Below are 20,652 nucleotides of genomic sequence, written 5' to 3' on the forward strand. Positions count from 1 at the left end.
AAATCCCCCCCGTGAGTGTAAATACTGTGTCATATCTATTGATATATATGAAGGAATTATCAGCTTATTGGCCCGGCCGATTATTGGGGCCAATATTTGTTATATTGCAGATTATCTGTATCGGCACTGTATCTTAATGATCGCTGATTAAATTAATCAATTAAAAAGTGTGAAAAAAACATGTCAGAAAAATATCTTTAGGAAGATTTTTTTTTAATTAATTAATTAATTTATTTTATTAAAAATTTCACTTGACTGTATAAAACTTGCTGTATATTATGGTGATTGTTTTAGTTTTTATTAAATTTTTGCTAAAGGCATTTAAACAAAGTTTCGTGTTGGAGTTTGTTATATTATAAATATTGGCAGAAATATTTTTATTCTAAATGCATATCGGTTCCCAATATTGGATTTTGTTTCCTGAACAACTAATAATCGGTATCGGCCCTGAAAAAACAATACAGACGACCCCTAATATACAGTCATACAGTTTAGCATTAAATTAGTCTTACTTATGCATAAATGTTAAAGTAGCCCTTTATTCTTGTAGCCAATAAATTATTGAATTATTTCATATTTTTGCTGCAACTGATAATTATTTTTTTTGTGATAGTTTAATCTGATGATTATTTTCTTGATCAATTCATTTGTTTGATTTGTAATGTAGGAAAAAAGTGATCATAATTAGGGACATCTTTAAATGTCTTGGGTCCAATCAGAGTGAAAAATCAGTTTTGGTCCCTAAAGCTAAGTTCCCTTCTTCAGGTAAACTGTACAGGGGATAGATTTTTATATATCTGTCTATTGTTATTAAGGCTCAAAGTTTCTCATAATTTAGGGTGTGGTCACTAAATGACGTGCTTTTTGCTAGGCGTCACCACAGCCGAAAGCCTCATTCCCACTGCACAAAAAACTAATGCTAATGCTAACACCTGGCTTTTTAATGCAATGACAATACATACGATCGTCATCCACACACCAAATGACTCTCACCTCTGGCTCCGATCGGCATTAATGAGAACACCACAGCTCCTTACCCAAAGAGATGCAAAGACGCATCGTCACTAACAACCGTCTGTCTCCTCCGAAGCAGCATGAAAACATCTTATGAAGAGACATATGGGAGAAAGTTTTAATGCTGCCGTCTACTGTTTGCCTGTTCTCCGGCCTGTCCTTGGTGTCACATAGACACACAAAACAACCCACATCACACAGAAAGCTTGTCTGCTGCAGAGTCATGTACACAGCTCTGCTTTACTGGCAAAACCGAAATAAACAGTAGATAAAAGGCAAATTAAAGGATAACAGCACAAAATATATATGAGATAAATATGTTAAAAATATGTAAAAATAATAAAATGATATATCTAGTAAAATGGTAAAATAGATTAAATGTATTGATAGATAGTCAAATAGATAAATAAATAGGTAAAGTTCAGTTAGATTTCACTGTCTGTTGCTGCCCAGTGATATGGTGCGATATTTCTCAGCCTTCACGTCTTGTACAATAATCGAGGCTTCAACACTGGAGTCTACAAAACAATTTAAAAAGTCACCATGACTACGTCCATTATTTTACACACTCAGACACGCTATATAAACATCGGGAAAAGTTGTGTGGGTTTTGGACTGAATGCAGCAGACCACGAGAGGATCCCCACCAGTGGCATGTGCCAAGCGGCAAATCAGATCAGAGGGGAGAAATGAAACCGAAAGTGCTGGACAAAGACAGAGGAGGAGAGCCGGCATCAGGGCGAGGCTGACCCGACTTGGACCGAAAGCTTCTCCTCTACCAAGCCTTCTTCTGGCTAATGTCCGGTCTCAGGAGAATAAAGTGGATGAGTTGTGATTGAGGCTCACTCAGCAACGGGAGATCAGAGACTGCTCTGCGCACATCTTCACAGAGACATGGTTAACCCCTAACATCACAGATCAAGCTGCTGAACTGGATGGACGGACCTTGTTCAGAGCCGACAGGACACAACACTCCAATTCAAAAATGCACTGCAGGAATTGAATGATGCTGCAGCAGCAACATGCCGAAGGAACTGGATGGAATCCTCATAGTAGCTTCTGATTTTAATCAAGTCAACCTTAAACTCCAAAGATGTCGCGGGATCAAGGACAAAAACAAATTTATTTTTTAAACTTGGTTTAAAAAATGACCAATAAATCTACCTTCTGTCTTCTTCTTCCAAATGTCAAAATTGTTCAGTTTATTGTCATTGAAATGCAGAAAAGCAGCAAATTTGAGAAACTGAAATCAGGAAATGCTGTAACACCCACAAACGTAATACAAATCTGCAGCTTTTAATTTCATAGCCCCACAAACTTATTAGCAGTTAACTACTATAAATGTAATACAAAATATGCTGCAAATGTCCAAAAAAAACATCTGTGGACATAGTATAGAAGTCTCTCCAGGACGTCATATAAATATCCTTTCTGGATATAGTATAGGACTTCATATACATGTCTTTTATAGACATAGTATAGATGATTTTTCTATACGACATATACATGTCTTTTCTAGACATTTACAGGTAATTTCGGATTATGTTTGTAGTAGGCAACTGCTTTTATGTTTTTGGGAAATTTTTTACGTTTGTGGAAAATTGATTACATTTGTTGGATTATTACATTAAAAGCTGCAGATTTGAATTACCTTTGTGGGCTCTTATTATGTTTGCGGGTTCAGTTTTTGCATGAAAAATGACTTGTACAATTATTCAATTATCAAAACAGTTGATGTAGTTTTGTTTATAACTAGCTAAAACTACTTGACCAATAGATAAATAAATAAATTTTATATACTGTTGGGTAGTTTCATATTTTACTGTGCATCATATTTTCAAAATTCTGTTTGTAAAATATAAATTTGTTGAGTGACTACAGCTGTCAGATTTAAAAATTGATAACTCAAATTTTGTTTACATAGCACCTTTCAAACAAATCAGATACATACAACACAGGAGATATGCAAAAATTTATATTTTACAATAAAATTATGATAGTAAGACACTACATAAAAAACAGACTAAAAAGATGGATTTTTACTTTACATTTAAAAGTATTTCCAGTATTTCCAGCTCCTAAATGACATTAAATTAAAGTATGAAGTAGCATGAATTGGAGATACTCAAGTAGATACAAATACTATAAACGAGTACTTTTGTGTATTTTGGTTAAAAGCTCGTATCGAGTCCACGGTGGACTCCAGGTTTTGGTTGAACTTGTTGCTGCTGCTGATCTAACTGACCGAACCAGAAACTGTGTTTCTGTAAACTTTTTCACTCTGTCAGGCTGCAGTGTGCAGAATGTGATCTGTGTGTGTGTGTGTGTGTGTGTGTGTGTGTGTGTGTGTGTGTGTGTGTGTGTGTGTGTTTATCTACACACATGATTGGCTTTTGTGTGTGCGGGCTTCTGCATGTCATGTTAACACATTCTTCTTCTCTTTGTTCTCACGTCCGTCACTCACTCATTCATTCATTCATTCATTCATTTGCTTCCTCTCTTGTTACTCTGTTTTCATTCATCATGATTGTGTTTGTCTGAAATTGTCTGCTCATCCCTCAATTGTCTTCCTCCTCTGTGCCGTCTGTCTGTGTGTCTCCTCTGTCCTCTGTCCTCTGTCCTCTGTGTCAGGTGGTACTACGGGAACATAAACCGTGTGAAAGCTGAGAAGCTGCTGCTGGCTCCCCAAAACAAAGATGGCTCCTTCCTGGTTCGCATCAGTGAAAGCCACAGTGACGAGTACACAATCTCCGGTAAGTGGCTGCATCTATTTAGGGATGACAAGTTTCATCTCAATTTTGATTTTTTGTTGACCACTGTAGGAACCATGAATTAATTCAGAAAGGGGAGAATTTTGTAATATTGATATTGATCTGAGATGGTTTATATTTTGGTATTGTCACTTTTTTGTTAGTTTTTGGGATATTATTATTTATTAGTTTCATGATTACGGTTATTGGGGTGTTTGGGTCTTTTGGATATAAGTGGTGACATTAATAATCTGTATGAGTACCTGCTGTTGACCTGTGTCAGTTGGATAAAAGAGAGGGGGAAGAGGGTTGCCAAATTTTTGTCAACCACACTTTCCTTGAGATTTCTGTGATGAATTTGGACTTTTTTGGATCAGCAAATCATTTGTTGGTGTGTCAGACAATAGACCGGGCCCAGTCTCTTCCTCTCAGTGGCTTTTAGTTTGTTTCCTGTAGTTGCTACAACAATGATATGTTATTTGCTGAAATTTTCTCGTACTTTTTACAAATTTCTCGCTAAAATCTTGGGTCATTTCTTCTTAAGCTGCTCATTGCCTTATTCCCATGTTCGTAAAAGGTTTCAAAAGGTTTCAAACAGTTAAAAAGAACTGTGTTTTCACTTTGGAGGCATAGATCATTTTTTTCAATGGCTAAACAGATGGAAATATTTTAAAATTTATGGTGAGGCAGGTGCAGAACGGTGTTTACCCTGAAGAGAGGATAAAAATCTTTTTATGTGCAACTGTCTCAGTTCAGTTGGCAGGACAAGGATAAACGCCTGAGGGCAAAATTCAATTCGGATTCGAGGCTGATTTGCATGTGTTTCCTTAAGTCGCAGCTTTGAGCTCTCGGTCACCGTATCATGTTTCAGTGGATCCGGATGTCACTTGCCGCATTTCCTCTTCACCTCCTCTCTATTTCTCTCCATCCATCCTGTCCTCCATCCATCACCTCCTCCTGCCTCCACCGCCCTTCTGTCTCGAGGTCTCCAGCCGCTGTCAGCCTTAATCTCACTGCCTTCGATCTTCTCTCTCTGCTCCGCTATGGAGGGCAGGAGGTGACACAACGAGCCCTCGAGTGTTGGAGGATGGCGATGGCAAAAACAGCTGATTGCAGTTTTAAACTCGTACTACTTGGTATAATTAGAAATAATTCATCTCTGTTTGATTTTTGGATTTGTAGCTGGTTATCTGTGTCACAGATTGTGACCCCACAGTAAACTAACTTGCTGTCGTAGTCGAGTATTGCACACATAGGTAAGGATTTGAATGCATATGTTAACGAGAAACTGCAGATAAATAAACTGCTGCCACTGGGGGGATTTCCATTAACCCTCGAAGTGCGCTAATTGAAATTGTGAACACAAAATACGACATTAGGGAAATGCACAATGCCAACATTTTTTTCTTGCATATGGAGTTCCTTTGTTACATCGATGAGATTGATTTTCTCTTCAAACTCACAAAAAAGCATATAAGAGTATTGAAAAAATGTGGAACTATTCATTTCGTAAATTGGGAAGTTTTGGCTTGAACACAGCTGCAGAATAAGCTATCGGCTGTTCTGCATTTCTCTGTTGCTTTCTGAAATTAAAGTAGAGCTTGAAAACAGAAGAACTCAATTATTAAAGTGTTAGCTGGAGCGTTTTGTACACAGGAGAGTTTCCTCTTCCGTCGTAGTAACCTACATTTGGAAGCTCGTTGTCGTCATCAAACTACACTTTTATGAATGAGCCCACAGCCAGTTCACTAATGGACCCCGTGAGAGTTGTGACATTAAAGCTGCTGTTATTGCTCTCTCTCGCTCTCTGCATCGCCTCCAGCTCATTTCTCTCTCTGCTACTATGCAAGTCACTTTGTCCCTTCTCTCTCTTTTCATCCTCTGGTTTCACTATCTTCTACGTCGGCATCTTTTCGTCTCCATCCCGCTGTCCACTTCCTTCCTCTAGATCGTCCTCCATCTCTCTCCCTCCCCCTACTTCAAGGTCCTTTAGGTCCCAGGGGGGAAAATGCTGCAGCTAGATGTTCAATTTTCACTGTGCTGGTGCTCCTGAAATATGCATCATCAGTACTCTGCGTGCATACGTGCCTGAGAGTGAAGGCAGCACAGACCACATCATTAATTACTCTGTTTCATGGCACAATTACACACAATCCCCTCTGATTAACTGTCTTTCATATAAACAGGCTCATCTTCATGTTCTTTGAGCTTTTAGTTTATATTTTTTGTGAGGAACACACTGACATTGTCCCTGTTTGTGTTCAGTGTTTCTGCATGTTAGTGCATTTGCATTTTTGCAGTCTGCACCTGTTTTTTAACTTCCAAATTTGGCCACATTTCTGTGATATTCAGAGGAATACTTTACACCCCAAATTACCATTTGTTTATCAATTACTCACCCAGTGTTACATTAAATTCATGAATTTTAATGATTTTGAAGTCATAGGGGTTTGTGTTTAACAAGAGCAAAACTGTCAAAACATCACTTTACAAACTTTTACACAACTTGTGCAGAATAATCCAAGTATCATTATCCAGTTCAAGCGGCAACCTCCAAGGTTCACAAATCAGGCCAATGCAACATCTTTCTGCAATAATGCATTTCAAATTAATGTATGTAAGACAAAAACGTCAAAAAGACAAGATTAAGAAACTGAATGCAAAGGTATACCGTTTATCTGCACAACTTTTCATTAACAATTAGCCTGCAGGGATTTTATGCCATTTTTAAAAGCCACCGTGTTTGAAATTTGAACAATTTATAACTTTTGCACGCCCACTAGTCACAGCTAAACAGGCCCAACTCGACCACGCCACAAACCTGACCTGATGACGCAGAGATAAATACTCTGAATGCAACACATAGGCTGCACCAAGACTGGTATTTAATATCATTAACGCGTGTCTGAGTATGTTGCTCTCTTTCAAAATGCGGGGATGTGGTGGTGTTTATTTTATTTATTTTGACTGTCCTGTTTTTAATGAGAGAATGATGCAAATTTGAATTTCAACATTTACGTTTTGGTCTAATTTTACTTTGGTAGTTTATTTTACTTTTAAAGTGAACACACTAATAAGCAAAGACAGCAAATGTAATAATGAAGAAAAGAAAACATCAGCAAGAAACCCACCCAACCCATCCTGGACATCTGAGGGAGCTAAAACATTGTCATGTACTTGATGTAGGAGTTAATATGTTAAATTAAGACGTGCACCTCCTTACACAAGTCATTGTAATTTCAATGCAAACGCGAGATCCATTTTTGGATAATGACAAAGACTGAAATTAAATGTTACGGATTTAATGTTGAAATGATCAAATTTGAACATAGAAGGACTCTATTAATGAGTCTGCTTATTCAGCGTGATGATGCCAATCTCTTTCTCTGACAGCCCGGAGTGAGGGGAAGGTGTACCACTTCAGGATCCAGCGCTCATCCATCGGGGCCTACTTTGTCTCAGATAAGATCTCCTTCGCTACGCTGGGAGAGCTGATCTCCTACTACCAGAAGAACCCTCGCAGCCTGGGAGTGCCACTGGAGGAGCCCTGCGCTCAGCAGGTAGGACTCGAAGAGATACACACACGAAAAAGTTAAATTGCAGACTACTATGTGACATGTTAAACTACAATACAGTATACTGTGAGCTACTGTACTATCACTGCTGTACCATGTTATGCTGTACTATAATGAGCTATGATACGACTTAGTTAATGATCATAGTTTACTGTATCACAGTGCACTGTGTAATAAATGAAATCATAGTACATTATATAATATGATGAAAACATCATAATATAGTACGTCATCAAAAATTAAGAAAAAATGTCACAATATGTTGCCAAAAATGACAAAATAAGTAATCATATAGTATTTTGTCATAAATGACAAAAAACAGCATAGTCTAGTATCTTGTTAATAAAAAAGAGGGGTCAAATTTCGACTTTTTTCGACATACTATACTATTGCCTTTCTCGCCATTTTTTGGGACATGCTAAATTCTGAGGTTTTTGGCCTTTCTTGGACTTTATTTCCACTTTGTATACTATAACACGGGTCTATAAGCTATTCTAAGTGGTTTTCAGCCATTTTTAGGAGGGGTCAAATTTTGACTTTTTTCGACTATTGCTTTTCTCGCCATTTTTTGGGACATGCTAAATTCTGAGGTTTTTGGCCTTTTCTCGCCATTTTTTGGGACATGCTAAATTCTGAGGTTTTTGGCCTTTCTTGGACTTTATTTCCACTTTGTATACTATAACACGTCTCTATAAGGTATTCTAAGTGGTTTTCAGCCATTTTTAGGAGGGGTCAAATTTTGACTTTTTTCGACATACTATACTATTGCCTTTCTCGACATTTTTTTTCGACATGCTAAATTATGGGGGTTTTGGCCTTTTTTCACCTTTATTCCCACTTTGTATACTATAACACATTTCTATAAGTCGTTCTAAGTCGTTTTCAGCAATTTCTAGGAGGGGTCAAATTTTGACTTTTTTCGACATACTATACTATTGCCTTTCTCGCCATTTTTTGGGACATGCTAAATTATGAGGTTTTTGGCCTTTCTTGGACTTTATTTCCACTTTGTATACTATAACACGTCTCTATAAGCTATTCTAAGTGGTTTTCAGCCATTTTTAGGAGGGGTCAAATTTTGACTTTTTTCGACATACTATACTATTGCCTTTCTCGCCATTTTTTTCGACATGCTAAATTATGAGGTTTTTGGCCTTTCTTGGACTTTATTTCCACTTTGTATACTATAACACGTGTCTATAAGGTATTCTAAGTGGTTTTCAGCCATTTTTAGGAGGGGTCAAATTTTGACTTTTTTCCACATACTATACTATTGCCTTTCTCGCCATTTTTTTCGACATGCTAAATTACGAGGTTTTTGGCCTTTCTTGGACTTTATTTCCACTTTGTATAATATAACACGTCTCTATAAGTTATTCCAAGTCGTTTTTAGCCATTTTAGGAGGGGTCAAATTTTGACTTTTTTCGACATACTATACTATTGCCTTTCTCGCCATTTTTTTCCACATGCTAAATTATGAGGTTTTTTTTCCTTTCTTGGACTTTATTTCCACTTTGTATATTATAACACGTGTCTATAAGGTATTCTAAGTGGTTTTCAGCCATTTTTAGGAGGGGTCAAATTTCGACTTTTTTCGACATACTATACTATTGCCTTTCTTGCCATTTTTTTCAACATGCTAAATTATGAGGTGTTTTTCCTTTCTTGGACTTTATTTCCACTTTGTATACTATAACACGTGTCTATAAGGTATTCTAAGTCGTTTTCAGCCATTTTTAGGAGGGGTCAAATTTTGACTTTTTTCGACATACTATACTATTGCCTTTCTCGCCATTTTTTTCGACATGCTAAATTATGAGGTTTTTGGTATTTCTTGTACTTTATTTCCACTTTGTATACTATAACACGTGTCTATAAGGTATTCTAAGTCGTTTTCAGCCATTTTTAGGAGGGGTCAAATTTTGACTTTTTTCGACATACTATACTATTGCCTTTCTCGCCATTTTTTTCGACATGCTAAATTATGAGGTTTTTGGCCTTTCTTGGACTTTATTTCCACTTTGTATACTATAACACGTCTCTATAAGCTATTCTAAGTGGTTTTCAGCCATTTTTAGGAGGGGTCAAATTTTGACTTTTTTCGACATACTATACTATTGCCTTTCTCGCCATTTTTTTCGACATGCTAAATTATGAGGTTTTTGGCCTTTCTTGGACTTTATTTCCACTTTGTATACTATAACACGTCTCTATAAGCTATTCTAAGTGGTTTTCAGCCATTTTTAGGAGGGGTCAAATTTTGACTTTTTTCGACATACTATACTATTGCCTTTCTCGCCATTTTTTTCGACATGCTAAATTATGAGGTTTTTGGCCTTTCTTGGACTTTATTTCCACTTTGTATACTATAACACGTCTCTATAAGCTATTCTAAGTGGTTTTCAGCCATTTTTAGGAGGGGTCAAATTTTGACTTTTTTCGACATACTATACTATTGCCTTTCTCGCCATTTTTTTCGACATGCTAAATTATGAGGTTTTTGGCCTTTCTTGGACTTTATTTCCACTTTGTATACTATAACACGTCTCTATAAGCTATTCTAAGTGGTTTTCAGCCATTTTTAGGAGGGGTCAAATTTTGACTTTTTTCGACATACTATACTATTGCCTTTCTCGCCATTTTTTTCGACATGCTAAATTATGAGGTTTTTGGCCTTTCTTGGACTTTATTTCCACTTTGTATACTATAACACGTGTCTATAAGGTATTCTAAGTGGTTTTCAGCCATTTTTAGGAGGGGTCAAATTTTGACTTTTTTCGACATACTATACTATTGCCTTTCTCGCCATTTTTTTCGACATGCTAAATTATGAGGTTTTTGGCCTTTCTTGGACTTTATTTCCACTTTGTATACTATAACACGTCTCTATAAGGTATTCTAAGTCGTTTTTAGCCATTTTTAGGAGGGGTCAAATTTTGACTTTTTTCGACATACTATACTATTGCCTTTCTCGCCATTTTTTTCGACATGCTAAATTATGAGGTTTTTGGCCTTTCTTGGACTTTATTTCCACTTTGTATACTATAACACGTCTCTATAAGCTATTCTAAGTGGTTTTCAGCCATTTTTAGGAGGGGTCAAATTTTGACTTTTTTCGACATACTATACTATTGCCTTTCTCGCCATTTTTTTCGACATGCTAAATTATGAGGTTTTTGGCCTTTCTTGGACTTTATTTCCACTTTGTATACTATAACACGTCTCTATAAGCTATTCTAAGTGGTTTTCAGCCATTTTTAGGAGGGGTCAAATTTTGACTTTTTTCGACATACTATACTATTGCCTTTCTCGCCATTTTTTTCGACATGCTAAATTATGAGGTTTTTGGCCTTTCTTGGACTTTATTTCCACTTTGTATACTATAACACGTCTCTATAAGCTATTCTAAGTGGTTTTCAGCCATTTTTAGGAGGGGTCAAATTTTGACTTTTTTCGACATACTATACTATTGCCTTTCTCGCCATTTTTTTCGACATGCTAAATTATGAGGTTTTTGGCCTTTCTTGGACTTTATTTCCACTTTGTATACTATAACACGTCTCTATAAGGTATTCTAAGTCGTTTTTAGCCATTTTTAGGAGGGGTCAAATTTTGACTTTTTTCGACATACTATACTATTGCCTTTCTCGCCATTTTTTTCGACATGCTAAATTATGAGGTTTTTGGCCTTTCTTGGACTTTATTTCCACTTTGTATACTATAACACGTCTCTATAAGCTATTCTAAGTGGTTTTCAGCCATTTTTAGGAGGGGTCAAATTTTGACTTTTTTCGACATACTATACTATTGCCTTTCTCGCCATTTTTTTCGACATGCTAAATTATGAGGTTTTTGGCCTTTCTTGGACTTTATTTCCACTTTGTATACTATAACACGTCTCTATAAGCTATTCTAAGTGGTTTTCAGCCATTTTTAGGAGGGGTCAAATTTTGACTTTTTTCGACATACTATACTATTGCCTTTCTCGCCATTTTTTTCGACATGCTAAATTATGAGGTTTTTGGCCTTTCTTGGACTTTATTTCCACTTTGTATACTATAACACGTCTCTATAAGCTATTCTAAGTGGTTTTCAGCCATTTTTAGGAGGGGTCAAATTTTGACTTTTTTCGACATACTATACTATTGCCTTTCTCGCCATTTTTTTCGACATGCTAAATTATGAGGTTTTTGGCCTTTCTTGGACTTTATTTCCACTTTGTATACTATAACACGTCTCTATAAGCTATTCTAAGTGGTTTTCAGCCATTTTTAGGAGGGGTCAAATTTTGACTTTTTTCGACATACTATACTATTGCCTTTCTCGCCATTTTTTTCGACATGCTAAATTATGAGGTTTTTGGCCTTTCTTGGACTTTATTTCCACTTTGTATACTATAACACGTCTCTATAAGCTATTCTAAGTGGTTTTCAGCCATTTTTAGGAGGGGTCAAATTTTGACTTTTTTCGACATACTATACTATTGCCTTTCTCGCCATTTTTTTCGACATGCTAAATTATGAGGTTTTTGGCCTTTCTTGGACTTTATTTCCACTTTGTATACTATAACACGTCTCTATAAGCTATTCTAAGTGGTTTTCAGCCATTTTTAGGAGGGGTCAAATTTTGACTTTTTTCGACATACTATACTATTGCCTTTCTCGCCATTTTTTTCGACATGCTAAATTATGAGGTTTTTGGCCTTTCTTGGACTTTATTTCCACTTTGTATACTATAACACGTCTCTATAAGCTATTCTAAGTGGTTTTCAGCCATTTTTAGGAGGGGTCAAATTTTGACTTTTTTCGACATACTATACTATTGCCTTTCTCGCCATTTTTTTCGACATGCTAAATTATGAGGTTTTTGGCCTTTCTTGGACTTTATTTCCACTTTGTATACTATAACACGTCTCTATAAGCTATTCTAAGTGGTTTTCAGCCATTTTTAGGAGGGGTCAAATTTTGACTTTTTTCGACATACTATACTATTGCCTTTCTCGCCATTTTTTTCGACATGCTAAATTATGAGGTTTTTGGCCTTTCTTGGACTTTATTTCCACTTTGTATACTATAACACGTCTCTATAAGCTATTCTAAGTGGTTTTCAGCCATTTTTAGGAGGGGTCAAATTTTGACTTTTTTCGACATACTATACTATTGCCTTTCTCGCCATTTTTTTCGACATGCTAAATTATGAGGTTTTTGGCCTTTCTTGGACTTTATTTCCACTTTGTATACTATAACACGTCTCTATAAGGTATTCTAAGTCGTTTTTAGCCATTTTTAGGAGGGGTCAAATTTTGACTTTTTTCGACATACTATACTATTGCCTTTCTCGCCATTTTTTTCGACATGCTAAATTATGAGGTTTTTGGCCTTTCTTGGACTTTATTTCCACTTTGTATACTATAACACGTCTCTATAAGGTATTCTAAGTCGTTTTTAGCCATTTTTAGGAGGGGTCAAATTTTGACTTTTTTCGACATACTATACTATTGCCTTTCTCGCCATTTTTTTCGACATGCTAAATTATGAGGTTTTTGGCCTTTCTTGGACTTTATTTCCACTTTGTATACTATAACACGTCTCTATAAGGTATTCTAAGTCGTTTTTAGCCATTTTTAGGAGGGGTCAAATTTTGACTTTTTTCGACATACTATACTATTGCCTTTCTCGCCATTTTTTTCGACATGCTAAATTATGAGGTTTTTGGCCTTTCTTGGACTTTATTTCCACTTTGTATACTATAACACGTCTCTATAAGGTATTCTAAGTCGTTTTTAGCCATTTTTAGGAGGGGTCAAATTTTGACTTTTTTCGACATACTATACTATTGCCTTTCTCGCCATTTTTTTCGACATGCTAAATTATGAGGTTTTTGGCCTTTCTTGGACTTTATTTCCACTTTGTATACTATAACACGTCTCTATAAGGTATTCTAAGTCGTTTTTAGCCATTTTTAGGAGGGGTCAAATTTTGACTTTTTTCGACATACTATACTATTGCCTTTCTCGCCATTTTTTTCGACATGCTAAATTATGAGGTTTTTGGCCTTTCTTGGACTTTATTTCCACTTTGTATACTATAACACGTCTCTATAAGGTATTCTAAGTCGTTTTTAGCCATTTTTAGGAGGGGTCAAATTTTGACTTTTTTCGACATACTATACTATTGCCTTTCTCGCCATTTTTTTCGACATGCTAAATTATGAGGTTTTTGGCCTTTCTTGGACTTTATTTCCACTTTGTATACTATAACACGTCTCTATAAGGTATTCTAAGTCGTTTTTAGCCATTTTTAGGAGGGGTCAAATTTTGACTTTTTTCGACATACTATACTATTGCCTTTCTCGCCATTTTTTTCGACATGCTAAATTATGAGGTTTTTGGCCTTTCTTGGACTTTATTTCCACTTTGTATACTATAACACGTCTCTATAAGGTATTCTAAGTCGTTTTTAGCCATTTTTAGGAGGGGTCAAATTTTGACTTTTTTCGACATACTATACTATTGCCTTTCTCGCCATTTTTTTCGACATGCTAAATTATGAGGTTTTTGGCCTTTCTTGGACTTTATTTCCACTTTGTATACTATAACACGTCTCTATAAGGTATTCTAAGTCGTTTTTAGCCATTTTTAGGAGGGGTCAAATTTTGACTTTTTTCGACATACTATACTATTGCCTTTCTCGCCATTTTTTTCGACATGCTAAATTATGAGGTTTTTGGCCTTTCTTGGACTTTATTTCCACTTTGTATACTATAACACGTCTCTATAAGGTATTCTAAGTCGTTTTTAGCCATTTTTAGGAGGGGTCAAATTTTGACTTTTTTCGACATACTATACTATTGCCTTTCTCGCCATTTTTTTCGACATGCTAAATTATGAGGTTTTTGGCCTTTCTTGGACTTTATTTCCACTTTGTATACTATAACACGTCTCTATAAGGTATTCTAAGTCGTTTTTAGCCATTTTTAGGAGGGGTCAAATTTTGACTTTTTTCGACATACTATACTATTGCCTTTCTCGCCATTTTTTTCGACATGCTAAATTATGAGGTTTTTGGCCTTTCTTGGACTTTATTTCCACTTTGTATACTATAACACGTCTCTATAAGGTATTCTAAGTCGTTTTTAGCCATTTTTAGGAGGGGTCAAATTTTGACTTTTTTCGACATACTATACTATTGCCTTTCTCGCCATTTTTTTCGACATGCTAAATTATGAGGTTTTTGGCCTTTCTTGGACTTTATTTCCACTTTGTATACTATAACACGTCTCTATAAGGTATTCTAAGTCGTTTTTAGCCATTTTTAGGAGGGGTCAAATTTTGACTTTTTTCGACATACTATACTATTGCCTTTCTCGCCATTTTTTTCGACATGCTAAATTATGAGGTTTTTGGCCTTTCTTGGACTTTATTTCCACTTTGTATACTATAACACGTCTCTATAAGGTATTCTAAGTCGTTTTTAGCCATTTTTAGGAGGGGTCAAATTTTGACTTTTTTCGACATACTATACTATTGCCTTTCTCGCCATTTTTTTCGACATGCTAAATTATGAGGTTTTTGGCCTTTCTTGGACTTTATTTCCACTTTGTATACTATAACACGTCTCTATAAGGTATTCTAAGTCGTTTTTAGCCATTTTTAGGAGGGGTCAAATTTTGACTTTTTTCGACATACTATACTATTGCCTTTCTCGCCATTTTTTTCGACATGCTAAATTATGAGGTTTTTGGCCTTTCTTGGACTTTATTTCCACTTTGTATACTATAACACGTCTCTATAAGGTATTCTAAGTCGTTTTTAGCCATTTTTAGGAGGGGTCAAATTTTGACTTTTTTCGACATACTATACTATTGCCTTTCTCGCCATTTTTTTCGACATGCTAAATTATGAGGTTTTTGGCCTTTCTTGGACTTTATTTCCACTTTGTATACTATAACACGTCTCTATAAGGTATTCTAAGTCGTTTTTAGCCATTTTTAGGAGGGGTCAAATTTTGACTTTTTTCGACATACTATACTATTGCCTTTCTCGCCATTTTTTTCGACATGCTAAATTATGAGGTTTTTGGCCTTTCTTGGACTTTATTTCCACTTTGTATACTATAACACGTCTCTATAAGGTATTCTAAGTCGTTTTTAGCCATTTTTAGGAGGGGTCAAATTTTGACTTTTTTCGACATACTATACTATTGCCTTTCTCGCCATTTTTTTCGACATGCTAAATTATGAGGTTTTTGGCCTTTCTTGGACTTTATTTCCACTTTGTATACTATAACACGTCTCTATAAGGTATTCTAAGTCGTTTTTAGCCATTTTTAGGAGGGGTCAAATTTTGACTTTTTTCGACATACTATACTATTGCCTTTCTCGCCATTTTTTTCGACATGCTAAATTATGAGGTTTTTGGCCTTTCTTGGACTTTATTTCCACTTTGTATACTATAACACGTCTCTATAAGGTATTCTAAGTCGTTTTTAGCCATTTTTAGGAGGGGTCAAATTTTGACTTTTTTCGACATACTATACTATTGCCTTTCTCGCCATTTTTTTCGACATGCTAAATTATGAGGTTTTTGGCCTTTCTTGGACTTTATTTCCACTTTGTATACTATAACACGTCTCTATAAGGTATTCTAAGTCGTTTTTAGCCATTTTTAGGAGGGGTCAAATTTTGACTTTTTTCGACATACTATACTATTGCCTTTCTCGCCATTTTTTTCGACATGCTAAATTATGAGGTTTTTGGCCTTTCTTGGACTTTATTTCCACTTTGTATACTATAACACGTCTCTATAAGGTATTCTAAGTCGTTTTTAGCCATTTTTAGGAGGGGTCAAATTTTGACTTTTTTCGACATACTATACTATTGCCTTTCTCGCCATTTTTTTCGACATGCTAAATTATGAGGTTTTTGGCCTTTCTTGGACTTTATTTCCACTTTGTATACTATAACACGTCTCTATAAGGTATTCTAAGTCGTTTTTAGCCATTTTTAGGAGGGGTCAAATTTTGACTTTTTTCGACATACTATACTATTGCCTTTCTCGCCATTTTTTTCGACATGCTAAATTATGAGGTTTTTGGCCTTTCTTGGACTTTATTTCCACTTTGTATACTATAACACGTCTCTATAAGGTATTCTAAGTCGTTTTTAGCCATTTTTAGGAGGGGTCAAATTTTGACTTTTTTCGACATACTATACTATTGCCTTTCTCGCCATTTTTTTCGACATGCTAAATTATGAGGTTTTTGGCCTTTCTTGGACTTTATTTCCACTTTGTATACTATAACACGTCTCTATAAGGTATTCTAAGTCGTTTTTAGCCATTTTTAGGAGGGGTCAAATTTTGACTTTTTTCGACATACTATACTATTGCCTTTCTCGCCATTTTTTTCGACATGCTAAATTATGAGGTTTTTGGCCTTTCTTGGACTTTATTTCCACTTTGTATACTATAACACGTCTCTATAAGGTATTCTAAGTCGTTTTTAGCCATTTTTAGGAGGGGTCAAATTTTGACTTTTTTCGACATACTATACTATTGCCTTTCTCGCCATTTTTTTCGACATGCTAAATTATGAGGTTTTTGGCCTTTCTTGGACTTTATTTCCACTTTGTATACTATAACACGTCTCTATAAGGTATTCTAAGTCGTTTTTAGCCATTTTTAGGAGGGGTCAAATTTTGACTTTTTTCGACATACTATACTATTGCCTTTCTCGCCATTTTTTTCGACATGCTAAATTATGAGGTTTTTGGCCTTTCTTGGACTTTATTTCCACTTTGTATACTATAACACGTCTCTATAAGGTATTCTAAGTCGTTTTTAGCCATTTTTAGGAGGGGTCAAATTTTGACTTTTTTCGACATACTATACTATTGCCTTTCTCGCCATTTTTTTCGACATGCTAAATTATGAGGTTTTTGGCCTTTCTTGGACTTTATTTCCACTTTGTATACTATAACACGTCTCTATAAGGTATTCTAAGTCGTTTTTAGCCATTTTTAGGAGGGGTCAAATTTTGACTTTTTTCGACATACTATACTATTGCCTTTCTCGCCATTTTTTTCGACATGCTAAATTATGAGGTTTTTGGCCTTTCTTGGACTTTATTTCCACTTTGTATACTATAACACGTCTCTATAAGGTATTCTAAGTCGTTTTTAGCCATTTTTAGGAGGGGTCAAATTTTGACTTTTTTCGACATACTATACTATTGCCTTTCTCGCCATTTTTTTCGACATGCTAAATTATGAGGTTTTTGGCCTTTCTTGGACTTTATTTCCACTTTGTATACTATAACACGTCTCTATAAGGTATTCTAAGTCGTTTTTAGCCATTTTTAGGAGGGGTCAAATTTTGACTTTTTTCGACATACTATACTATTGCCTTTCTCGCCATTTTTTTCGACATGCTAAATTATGAGGTTTTTGGCCTTTCTTGGACTTTATTTCCACTTTGTATACTATAACACGTCTCTATAAGGTATTCTAAGTCGTTTTTAGCCATTTTTAGGAGGGGTCAAATTTTGACTTTTTTCGACATACTATACTATTGCCTTTCTCGCCATTTTTTTCGACATGCTAAATTATGAGGTTTTTGGCCTTTCTTGGACTTTATTTCCACTTTGTATACTATAACACGTCTCTATAAGGTATTCTAAGTCGTTTTTAGCCATTTTTAGGAGGGGTCAAATTTTGACTTTTTTCGACATACTATACTATTGCCTTTCTCGCCATTTTTTTCGACATGCTAAATTATGAGGTTTTTGGCCTTTCTTGGACTTTATTTCCACTTTGTATACTATAACACGTCTCTATAAGGTATTCTAAGTCGTTTTTAGCCATTTTTAGGAGGGGTCAAATTTTGACTTTTTTCGACATACTATACTATTGCCTTTCTCGCCATTTTTTTCGACATGCTAAATTATGAGGTTTTTGGCCTTTCTTGGACTTTATTTCCACTTTGTATACTATAACACGTCTCTATAAGGTATTCTAAGTCGTTTTTAGCCATTTTTAGGAGGGGTCAAATTTTGACTTTTTTCGACATACTATACTATTGCCTTTCTCGCCATTTTTTTCGACATGCTAAATTATGAGGTTTTTGGCCTTTCTTGGACTTTATTTCCACTTTGTATACTATAACACGTCTCTATAAGGTATTCTAAGTCGTTTTTAGCCATTTTTAGGAGGGGTCAAATTTTGACTTTTTTCGACATACTATACTATTGCCTTTCTCGCCATTTTTTTCGACATGCTAAATTATGAGGTTTTTGGCCTTTCTTGGACTTTATTTCCACTTTGTATACTATAACACGTCTCTATAAGGTATTCTAAGTCGTTTTTAGCCATTTTTAGGAGGGGTCAAATTTTGACTTTTTTCGACATACTATACTATTGCCTTTCTCGCCATTTTTTTCGACATGCTAAATTATGAGGTTTTTGGCCTTTCTTGGACTTTATTTCCACTTTGTATACTATAACACGTCTCTATAAGGTATTCTAAGTCGTTTTTAGCCATTTTTAGGAGGGGTCAAATTTTGACTTTTTTCGACATACTATACTATTGCCTTTCTCGCCATTTTTTTCGACATGCTAAATTATGAGGTTTTTGGCCTTTCTTGGACTTTATTTCCACTTTGTATACTATAACACGTCTCTATAAGGTATTCTAAGTCGTTTTTAGCCATTTTTAGGAGGGGTCAAATTTTGACTTTTTTCGACATACTATACTATTGCCTTTCTCGCCATTTTTTTCGACATGCTAAATTATGAGGTTTTTGGCCTTTCTTGGACTTTATTTCCACTTTGTATACTATAACACGTCTCTATAAGGTATTCTAAGTCGTTTTTAGCCATTTTTAGGAGGGGTCAAATTTTGACTTTTTTCGACATACTATACTATTGCCTTTCTCGCCATTTTTTTCGACATGCTAAATTATGAGGTTTTTGGCCTTTCTTGGACTTTATTTCCACTTTGTATACTATAACACGTCTCTATAAGGTATTCTAAGTCGTTTTTAGCCATTTTTAGGAGGGGTCAAATTTTGACTTTTTTCGACATACTATACTATTGCCTTTCTCGCCATTTTTTTCGACATGCTAAATTATGAGGTTTTTGGCCTTTCTTGGACTTTATTTCCACTTTGTATACTATAACACGTCTCTATAAGGTATTCTAAGTCGTTTTTAGCCATTTTTAGGAGGGGTCAAATTTTGACTTTTTTCGACATACTATACTATTGCCTTTCTCGCCATTTTTTTCGACATGCTAAATTATGAGGTTTTTGGCCTTTCTTGGACTTTATTTCCACTTTGTATACTATAACACGTCTCTATAAGGTATTCTAAGTCGTTTTTAGCCATTTTTAGGAGGGGTCAAATTTTGACTTTTTTCGACATACTATACTATTGCCTTTCTCGCCATTTTTTTCGACATGCTAAATTATGAGGTTTTTGGCCTTTCTTGGACTTTATTTCCACTTTGTATACTATAACACGTCTCTATAAGGTATTCTAAGTCGTTTTTAGCCATTTTTAGGAGGGGTCAAATTTTGACTTTTTTCGACATACTATACTATTGCCTTTCTCGCCATTTTTTTCGACATGCTAAATTATGAGGTTTTTGGCCTTTCTTGGACTTTATTTCCACTTTGTATACTATAACACGTCTCTATAAGGTATTCTAAGTCGTTTTTAGCCATTTTTAGGAGGGGTCAAATTTTGACTTTTTTCGACATACTATACTATTGCCTTTCTCGCCATTTTTTTCGACATGCTAAATTATGAGGTTTTTGGCCTTTCTTGGACTTTATTTCCACTTTGTATACTATAACACGTCTCTATAAGGTATTCTAAGTCGTTTTTAGCCATTTTTAGGAGGGGTCAAATTTTGACTTTTTTCGACATACTATACTATTGCCTTTCTCGCCATTTTTTTCGACATGCTAAATTATGAGGTTTTTGGCCTTTCTTGGACTTTATTTCCACTTTGTATACTATAACACGTCTCTATAAGGTATTCTAAGTCGTTTTTAGCCATTTTTAGGAGGGGTCAAATTTTGACTTTTTTCGACATACTATACTATTGCCTTTCTCGCCATTTTTTTCGACATGCTAAATTATGAGGTTTTTGGCCTTTCTTGGACTTTATTTCCACTTTGTATACTATAACACGTCTCTATAAGGTATTCTAAGTCGTTTTTAGCCATTTTTAGGAGGGGTCAAATTTTGACTTTTTTCGACATACTATACTATTGCCTTTCTCGCCATTTTTTTCGACATGCTAAATTATGAG

General features: G+C 35.4%; 1 protein-coding gene across 1 annotated transcript in view; it reads left to right on the forward strand.

The window, feature by feature from the left end:
- Positions 1-20,652, forward strand: part of srms (src-related kinase lacking C-terminal regulatory tyrosine and N-terminal myristylation sites) — a 50,613-nt gene that overhangs the window by 4,182 nt on the left and 25,779 nt on the right. Inside the window, 2 exon segments of the mRNA XM_042491013.1 lie at positions 3,646-3,767; positions 7,158-7,324. Coding sequence (XP_042346947.1) covers positions 3,646-3,767; positions 7,158-7,324 — 289 coding nt within the window.

This window comes from Plectropomus leopardus, chromosome 8 (assembly GCF_008729295.1).
Source record: "Plectropomus leopardus isolate mb chromosome 8, YSFRI_Pleo_2.0, whole genome shotgun sequence".
NCBI classification, from domain to species: Eukaryota; Metazoa; Chordata; class Actinopteri; order Perciformes; family Serranidae; genus Plectropomus; species Plectropomus leopardus.